Source organism: Platichthys flesus, chromosome 16 (genome assembly GCF_949316205.1).
Source record: "Platichthys flesus chromosome 16, fPlaFle2.1, whole genome shotgun sequence".
Lineage (NCBI taxonomy): Eukaryota > Metazoa > Chordata > Actinopteri > Pleuronectiformes > Pleuronectidae > Platichthys > Platichthys flesus.
The window spans coordinates 16,940,656-16,950,919 of NC_084960.1; the positions used below are offsets into that span (position 1 = coordinate 16,940,656).

At 37.7% G+C, this 10,264-nt stretch overlaps 1 protein-coding gene across 1 annotated transcript; it reads left to right on the top strand.

The window, feature by feature from the left end:
- The first annotated feature begins 5,576 nt into the window (after positions 1–5,576).
- rcvrna (recoverin a) lies at positions 5,577–9,133 on the top strand. The gene is made up of 3 exons (XM_062407249.1): positions 5,577–6,079; positions 7,264–7,375; positions 7,484–9,133. The coding sequence occupies exons 1-3, from the start codon at positions 5,699–5,701 to the stop codon at positions 7,600–7,602; spliced, it is 612 nt and encodes a 203-aa protein (XP_062263233.1). The 5' UTR covers positions 5,577–5,698; the 3' UTR covers positions 7,603–9,133.
- The last annotated feature ends 1,131 nt before the right edge of the window (positions 9,134–10,264 follow it).

A 10,264-nucleotide genomic window follows, 5' to 3' on the forward strand; every position in this document is an offset into this window, starting at 1 on the left:
CCCATTTATTGGTTGGTTTATTTGTTGTCAGTGGGATTATAAAAAATCTACCATTGCATGAAACTTTGTTACAATTTTAACATGGAACCTAACAAACGGGGAGATTCAAGATCCTCTTTGGGTCACTTTTTTTAACATTGCCAGATGGGATGCTCTTAACATTTTCACTGACTTCACAGGGAATAATTAATGTATAACAAAAGCTGATATTTGTGTTTGAAATTTGCTGCAGCTCATTTGCATTTGTCATAGGTATGTGCTCCACTGAATAACATTGCAGTTTTATATCTTTTACACATTGACTAGATCTGGTGCATATTTGATGCACACGTTTTACGTTCCTCCAGGATAAACTGTTAAAACTTTGATTTACCTCTAGCGCCACCTGCAGATCAAAATATGAACACACTTTGGTTTGAGACAAAATGTTTACACTTACACTCCTGATCAAAATCTTAAGACCAGTTAAAAAATTGCATGAATTTGCATTTTGCACTGTTGAATCTTAGGAACGTTCTGAGTTTCAAAATGCAATAAGAAGAAATGGGAACAAGAGAGTAGTGATGAGTAGCTCCACCATTATTGTTGATCACTTCAAAAATTCGTTTTGGCATGCTTGATGCAAGTGTTTCCAAAAGGCTAGTGCGAATGTTGTGCCAAGTGGTGAAGATGGCTTCACGAAGGGCATCCACTGTCTGGAACTGAAGTCCATTTTTGTAAACTTCCCTTGCCATCCATCCCCAAATGTTCTCAATTGGATTAAGATCAGGAGAACACGCAGGATGGTCCAAAAGAGTGATGTTATTCTCCTGGAAAAAAGTCTTGGTCAGACGACATTGTGAATTGGAGCGTTGTCCTGCTGGAAAACCCAGTCGTTACCACACAGACGAGGGCCCTCAGTCATGAGGGATGCCCGCTGCAACATCTCCACATAGCCAGCTGCTGTTTGACGCCCCTGCACAACCTGGAGCTCCATTGTTCCATTGAAGGAAAAAGCGCCATCATGATCATGACCCCAGATCATGATGGCGCCCCCTCCACTGTGCCGCGTAGAAAACATCTCAGGTGGCATCTCCTTGTCATGCCAGTAACGTAGGAAGCCATCAGGACCATCAAGGTTAAATTATTTCTCGTCAGAGAATAATACTTTCATCCACCTTTGAATGTCCCATGTTTGATGCTCCCTTGCAAAGTCTAAACGGGAAATTTTGTGGCGTTGAAGGAGACGTGGGCTTTGAAGACGTTTCTTCTGTTTTTTGAAGCCCTTCCTTCGCAGATGCCGTCTGATGGTAAGATCGTCCGCAAAATGACTGTCTTACTGCGTCCAACCTCAGCAGCGATGGCACGTTGTGAGAGGCCTTGTTTATGCAGTTCAACAATCCTACCACGTTCAAAGACGGTGAGCTTTTTTGCCTTTGCCATCAAGAGATCTTCACAGTGTGATTACTTGACAGGAAATTACATGGAATCCAAATTTTTGCACAGATTTTGGCTTTTAAAGGCTGTGGTCTTAAACTTTTGATGAACAGCCTATTTGAGTTAAATTGTTGTTTTCAATAAATTGCCTGCTCACAACTTTTGGTCTCTTGTTCCCATTTCTTCTTTTTGCATTTTGAAGCTCTACTTAGAACCTTCCTAAGATCCAACAGAGTAAAATGCAAATTCATGCAATTTTTTAACTGGTCTTAAGATTTTGATCAGGAGTGTAGCTCCAAAGCCTCTCAGAGCAGCTATGGAATAATGATTGTTATATGGAATCACCACATTTACTCATAACTTGGAGCTAAAACTTGATTCTATCACCAATCACAGCAACCTCATCGTGAAGCAAATCCCAAAATTGATATGAAAAGTTCAGACGAAAAACACTAACTAAAAATATATGCAGCAAACAAAGCTTGAAGAGATACAGCTCAGGAGGTATTCTGATCAGAGTCCTCCACTGCACGACCAAATCAATGACCTTGTTAAATTTTATAGACAATTTGTTTTGTACGTGACAGCAACCATGGTTAACCATGGTCGTGAAGAGTAGAGCTGCAGGATACATCATAACCCAACAAGACAATGAAAAATCTTCAAAATGAGTCATGCTGGGAATTGATTGTGTGTTATATAATAAACAGAACTCGTACACTCATGCGTGTATAGGTTGAGTTGATTATAAAAGTGTAGAATGAATATATTTTGGTAATAGTGGAGTCCCAACAGGTAGCCGATTAAGTAATATATTTTATTTTTCTTATTGTTTTTCCGAGTTCAATTCGCTCAATTGAAACTAAAAATGCAGAAATATGAATACATAAATTCCTCTTTAGACATGACAGCAGTATATCAGCCAGAGTAATTCCCCCAAAACACAAAGAGATTATTCTGGACATTAGCTTCCATGTAATAAAAAATTTAAACACAGGCCAAATAGTTTGAGCATTACTTTTGATTAAGTTCTAAGCCTTTTGTACAGTGCATATTTCCCAGACTTAAATTTTTTTTATGTAAGAGATACCTGCTTTGGGGGGAGGGAAACTCATTTGATTAAAATATCAGAACGACTGGCAAATGTCCGATTTCAGTCACTGCCTTTTCTCTTGAGACAGCAATGCCATTGACATTTTGTACATTTTAAGACAAAACCCCAATGTTATGAGCTGATGTAAGGGTTTGTAAATATGGCTGGACTTTAAAGTTACTTCGACACGACTTAGCACACCACCTCCGCTACAGTTATGTCTGGCTTCCACACTACTTCAGAGTTTTAGAGCCGCAAATAAGTTTAGAAATGCTGCTGGCCCAGTTTAGGTTGAAAGCTCAGTTTTGTCTAAACAGGCAGAAACACAGATTTATGGAAACAATGAAACAGACCCAAGAACAGCTCGCTGATTCTGGTCTTTTTGGTCACAAGTTAGCCTTCACTGATTAGTCAGACTCATATCACACAACCCTCTTCCAGAATAAAACTACCAGCTTTAGCCTCAGCAACCAGGGGGAAATGCAACCTGGACAATCAATTACAAGAGTTGGTGACCCTGAAATAGCTGTTGTGAAGTGAAATGCTGCATCTTACAATGATGTTACTGGTAATCTGTGAAGGAGACAAGCTATTACTAGTCATCTTTTCACACCAGCATGCACATAACCATCGTACATGAGTGATAACATGATATGCGTTTTCTTAAAGTAGCTAAAATGTTAAATACAAAAGACTAAATGATCCTCAATAGAGAGACAGACAGGTGATCCAGCAGTAAAGCGAGGCAGAGGTTGGCAATTAAAAAAATCAACAACAACATTTAGTTTCAGGCAGGAACGAAAAGACAGAGCGGTTGGCCGTTGTGTTTCTACCTCACAGGTGAATGATGATCTTGCAGCGTCTTGCGTGAACTGATCTTTACGTACGACAGAGTCTCTGTGCTCTTGATTGGATGACTCACACAACTCAGGTTGAGTTTACAGGAAGCCGCGCCTTCGGCAGCACAGTCAGGCACAGATACCGAACAGGGACAGAACAGACAGGACACACAGGCAGGAAGTTGTCCATATTCCTGACAGCTGATTGGTTTGTTTTTGATAACATCATCTAATCGGTAAAGTGTTGTCACCAACAGCCTGCCAAACACAGAACACTATTTAAGTGCTATCACTTATTACTTATATTTTTGCAGGACAGCTTTGTTCCTAACTCTTTTTTTTTTTTTTACAACCTCTTCACATTTCAAGTATTCACTTCTGGTTATGTTTAATTCATGTATATGATAAAATATGACACATGGTGTATATATCTATTATATTTTAAAACGTAAATATTTACAATCCATTAGTAAGTTATTTATAGCAAGTATACATGTAAATATGTGATTTGAATGTGTGTGACAGCTAAAAAAGTGTTTTGTCAAAAAACAAACCCTCTGAGTAACCAGGATAAATCTGTGTTTCCGGTTTCATACAAGGAAAAACATACTCAGTAGTAAATCATGGCTCAATGTAGAAAATAAGAAATAATAACATTCACTGAGATTAAAGCAGATTTAGTAGAATCAGGAGACGTGTCTCATTTCCTGAGCAAAACAATTGGCCCCCCACTGATCCTCAGCAATCCAGCTACCCACTGGAATAGTGGAGTCCATCACCTTCATCCTAAAGGCATCAATGTCAGCACGCTACACATCTGTTATATGTTTTTTAGCTGAGCAACTCCAACACTCTGCCATTTCACAGCTTTTGTCTCACATCGCTTCTTTAATTACCTTCACTCGCGGTGGTTTTGGCACCACTGCAGCAGATGGTCTTGTAATCTGGCCAGAGACTATAACACGGGAGACATGGATAATCTCCTATTGTAGAGCAACGGTCCATCCCACGCAGGCCAGCACGATGATCCCCAGCACCCGGCCGGCCTCGTCTGAGTCCATTGCTGCCTTCACTGTCTCCCTGCAGACAGATTTAAATCATACAAAGAATCAATGGAGCAAACAAAAACAGTTGAATGGGAGTGTTTTTGTGGATAGACGATGGCATATACCATAGACAAGATTTTGAAGACTTAAATTGTCATTGGTTATAATAAATGATTTTAATTTGTTTCTTTCTGCATTTATAATGTTTCAAATCACTCATTTTTGAGATAGTTAAAACCAGGCTGCATGTCTCAGTATAACAGTTTTTATAGCTGTATGATAAACAGAACAGAACCAAGACTGGGTCCATTGGGAAGTGATCCATGGGGAAACGGAAAGCAGCTTTGTTGTTGAGTTTAGATTTTTTTTTTATTGATGATAAAAAATATACAAAAGTTTGGTAAAATCTGACCACATTTTTACAAATTTTCCTTGTCTCCTTACTAATCTTTTGAATTAATTTCAAAGATAGAAATTTAATTAAATTAAATGTATTGTTATTTATGCTTTGTATAGCCCTAAAGTTAAAACATTTCAAAAAGTTATCATACCCCTGTCAGAGAGGCACTTTCATTATATTAGCTGATGCAGGTTAAGCTCTGTTCTTGAAAATCTTGATATTGTTCATGTCCCCTTTATCAGTGTTTTCATTTAACAGTGAAATGCTATGTTAAATGATATTTGTCTTTTTACAATTTACTTAGATTAGCTGATAAAACATAAACTTGTTTTTTAACAGCCGATTCCACAAAATATCAATATAAGTAAAAAAAAAACGAATAAAGCAAAAAGGTATAAAAATAAATATAATTATGAAAAGGCAAAAAGAGAATCACAGAGATGTGGATGGATGGAAAGCAGGATGGACGCAAAAATGAATGCTTGATTACATACTTCTTCTAGTACCAATCATTTTTTTTGTGTATAGCATGATGTAACTAAATATTGAAAGTGAGTTATTAAGCCTAGAGATGCAGAAGGGATTGTACTTTAAGCAATAATGCTGGACTAGGATAAAGGGTCTCCCAGATGGTGACCTTTAGAATTCTATCCACCTGTTTTAATCCTCTGCTTATACCTAGACTATTTAACTGTGTCTTCATAAAGTTGCCATAGTGGTGTGACGTAGTTATCCCTTTAATCTTTACGACAGCTGTCTGGACTTAGGTAGTGATGACTATAATCCCATTTTGCACCTTGAGGGGCTTCCCGGGTGAAGACAAGGCCGAGTGAAGTGAACTTCACAGAGGTTTCACCCCCTGCACATCATCGATAAAAAAGTTAGTTTCCACTTTCTGCGTAGGATGGGGAACGCAAAGAGCAGTGCTTTGTCGAATAAGCTCCTGGAGGAGCTGAAATCCAATACAAAATACTCAGAGACCGAGCTCTGCACTTGGTACCAGTCCTTCCTGAAGGAGTGTCCTGGCGGAAAGATTAGCAAGCAGCAGTTTGAAGGCATCTACGCCAGCTTCTTTCCCGACGCAGACCCCACAGCGTATGCTCGGCACGTATTCAGGAGCTTCGACACCAATGCAGACGGAACTTTGGACTTTAAGGAGTACATTGTCGCCCTGCACCTGACCTCAGGGGGAAAGACTATGCAGAAGCTGGAGTGGGCCTTTGCACTGTACGACGTTGATGGGAATGGAACCATCAGCAAAAATGAAATCCAAGAGATTGTTAAGGTACTTCTACCTTCTTTGTTCACTCAGTAGGGTGGTGCAGAGAACCGTGTGCTGTAAAGCTTGCTACTCATAACCTGAAGCATACTTTCGACAATGTGTTGCTACCCCTGCATAATTAATAACATTAGACTTCAATTCAGCTACAAACCAAAACCTTTTCACACATTGTACAAGTTGAAATCCTTATTTTTAAAGTGTCTATTGATCAATCTAAAGAATAACAGCCAGGCTCTTCATTGACAGATTGCCATAAATGATCAATTAATCTAATAATTATTACCTTGTTATATGATATATTTTGTTTTTAAAACAGCATGTCAATTTTTCCAATTATATTTTGGGGATTTGTTTGTTTATTCAAACAGGCAAAACATTAAATGTACAGAAAAGAGAAAAAAACATCTAGGAACTTGAATTGTTTTTGATTGAATGATGAATGGTAATTTATCAATTATTAGAGTTGTTGCTGATTCATTTTCTATTAGTTTAAGTTCTAACTGAAGCCATTCTAAAATTCATAAACAAAATACATATACCACTGGTCAAAAGTTTTGGAGCAACAATTTAGTTAGAATAATTATTTCATATAGAGTGACACAAAGCAAATAATAGGAGAAAAATTGGAATCACAAATCCTAAATTCAATCTAAATCTTTGACTTCAGCAGCAAAACAAACTCTTGTGATGTTTTCTTATGCAATGGGAATCAATCATTGTTTGAAAAGTTCATCCCTACACTTTTGAGGACATTCCTAGGAATATGTTGCACTTGTTGTTTTCTTTGCTATCACCTTCTGTCCTCCTTCTAACTTCCTTTGTTACTTGTCTTTTTCCCCACCATCCAGATAGCTATATACAGCACTATTTCTGCGGTACAGTATATTTGCATAAATGTATCAGAGCATACAACACAAACTTGAGTTACATAAGTCTTTTAGCTGTGTAGAATAACAAAGAAGGTTGGGGCTCCTGAAGGAAGTTTTGTATTAACTCTCAAAGCTTCTTTTATCTCGATTGCTGCCGAAACACGGTTTTATCTTGATCCCTGGAAGAAGTCAGAAAGCTGTTTTTAGGTTATTCACAGGTTCTAAAACGTTTGACCCCAAGTGTAGATACGTTAATTATTTAAAGATATTTAAATACTGTCTGAATGCACAATTCATGATCTGTTTCGTAAATTGCAGTCAATATTCAACATGATTCCTGCTGACGACCAGAAGAATCTCCCTGAGGATGAAAACACACCAGAGAAGAGGTCTGAGAAAATCTGGGAATTTTTTGGGAAGAAAGAGAACGGTAATTCATTATTCATCAACTCCCTACATCCATTAAAGTATCTTACATTTTTTTTCAAAACATTTCTAATTTGCTTCTACACTATATTTTACTTTTGTACTTCCACAGATAAAATCTCAGAGGGAGAATTCATTCAGGGCGTGATGGACAACAAGGACATCTTGCGGTTGATACAATATGATGAACCTCAAAAAATTAAAGACAAGCTAAAAGAGAAGAAGCATTAGTTTGCCTGCAAGAAAGCTCTTTTTCGTGTTTCAAAAACTGTTTTATTTCTCTGTTTACATTCTTATGTGATATGATTGCTTTAACACTCGACCCCTCCATTTTCTTCTCTGTGCTATCAGCCAGACAGTGTTGTGTTTTTGTCTGTGTACCAGAAAGCAATCAGACATTGTCCTCAATTATAGAAACTCTAAGTAGAGGAACTTTAGAAATCAATCCCAGCGTTTGAATGTTGGTTCTTTGTGTATCTAGTATTATTCCTCCCTACAAAGTCATAAAGCAATACATTTTGCAAAATTGACAACACTTTGATGTAGTGTTAGCGTACATTACCATAAAACTGCAGTTTTATACTACATACTTTATCATGTTTTTAAACAATGCAAACAAACTTTTAAGGAGCAACCAAACTGTGGTTACTGCACTCCAACTTAAGCCTCCCTAGCTAAAGAGCCAGCTAAAGCTAAAACCTTTGCCTGTTTCCTGAAATGAGAAATATAAATTGATGCTCTAACATCTTAGTAACTGTATTATTATAACAAAAGAAATTGAAAAGAACAATAAAAAGTAAAACTAGATAAACTAGTTCAAAAAAAGCTAATTAGCAGCCAACTTTGCAGCCACTGAAATCATTTGATTTCATGTGGATACACAATTAAATGGCTCTTCTTGTACAAGATAATATTTTGTTTTCAGGTTACTACATTATAATAAATGTGTATGTGTCATAGACAGTCATTGATTTTTTTCAAGGCAGAATAGGCCCAAATATCTTTACTTAATGTCTATACAAATTGAATAGTGCTGAGTCATGACTCTCCACAATTTTACTTAGGGCCTGTTCACTCTCGCTAGGCAGCATTAGGTTGATAATAAGAAAGTCAGGCAGGAGAGCTCCTTATGAAAGGAATTAGGCTCGGGTTAACAATCCGCCTGTATCAGCTAATCCTTTTAGGAGCTGAAGGTCAGTTGAGACAAACAGCCTCATCACTCAAAGTGTCTAGTTTGGAAAATATCAGCATTTATCAGTATAAATAAGTTAAATAGTTTTATGTTTCCAGTATCATTGCCTTTAAAAAAATATATATTACTGGTTAGTTCTAAATATGTTTTGGAAAATAAACCTGAAAGTGGTAATTGGTAAGAGAATGCCAGGTGTTAAAAACATGTAGTAGTATGTAGTAGTAGAGTACTCCTCAGGATGTACTGCTTGAGATGCATCTTATTTTTGAGGGGTTCTAAATATGTTATTACAACACTGTATATTTACTTAAAACATTTGCCTTCACATAAATTGATGATTCTAATGTTAGCTGATAAACAGGTTTGATATATGTATATTATAAATCAAAAACAGACTTTTGCTTCTGGTGTCGTTTGTAAAGGTGCACTTTTCCATATTAGGTGGTGTCTCTCGGGCTTGTTCCAAATTCAGGCATCTGCATCCTTTGGAGGCTGCATGTAAATGTCCAGTGTTGAAGATTTAGGTGAAGGATCTATTGACAGAAATTTTATATAAAATAATACAATAGATGTCTTCATGAGTGTGTTTCATCTAAATTATACAAATTGTGTTTTTATTTACCCTAGAATGGGCCCTTAATATTTTAATACTTTACTATATTTACATAAGTGGGGGTCCTCTCTATGGAGGCAGCTGTGTTTCTTGTAGTAGCTCAGACTGGACAAAGTAAACACCGTTTGAGTTTTTATGAAAACTGAAGGGTACCACACAGTGTCACAGCAAAAGGGTGCTGTTCTAAAGGATCCTTGTGGTATTTTTACCAAAATATGTTACAGACATTTCCTTAAGACCCCAAGGAACCATATCAACTGTGGTAAAATGGGCATAATATGTCCCCATTAATGCTGGGGATGAAGCTAACTTGCTAGCTATGAATTGAATCCAGTGGCTCACAGTAGCTAATGATGCAACCGTAAGAGCAGGACAAGCTGGTGACGCAAGTAGGAAATACTCCTTAGACCAGACCTTCTCTATATATTCTATGAGGCCACACCGTATTAGACATCAGAGGGATGTAGCCCCTGAATTGAAATACCCCCTGAAATACATAGATGAGTCAAATTCTTAAATATCTCACAGTTGAAGTGGAAAAAAAACTTGAAACAATCTGAATCAGTTTTTACGGTCAATGTGTTGAAAGACCAGAGAGCCTTGACAAGGGCCAGATTGATGATCGATGAGTATCTCTGAAATGGAGAGAATTGTTGGATGCCAACTACTGTCCTTGGTCAGAGGAAGGGCCAACCATGAACAAGTGATCAGTAACAATGAACCAGTGACAAGGTGTTGGGGGCTCCAATCTACAACAACTCTATCTTGCTCCCTCAAGGACTTCAGCTCATAACGTCTTCGTACCAGATACCCACAGGACCCCTTCAGTGGTCTTGTAGAGTCAAAACCTTGGTGGGTCTTAAGTGTTTGGGAGGTACGTTGAGGACCAACAGTATATTTGGCGGGTATCGTGCTTTTGTTTTAGCACATAAGTGTACTGCATGTGCAGAATGAATAGTTTACATTACCTAATCTCACTTTTGCTCAGTTCTGATTACACAGTGAACATAGCATCCATCCACCTGCCCTATCATACCTTTTAGTCAACCCTGGACGGGATGCAGTGGTGTATGCCGAGCACGTAAGCC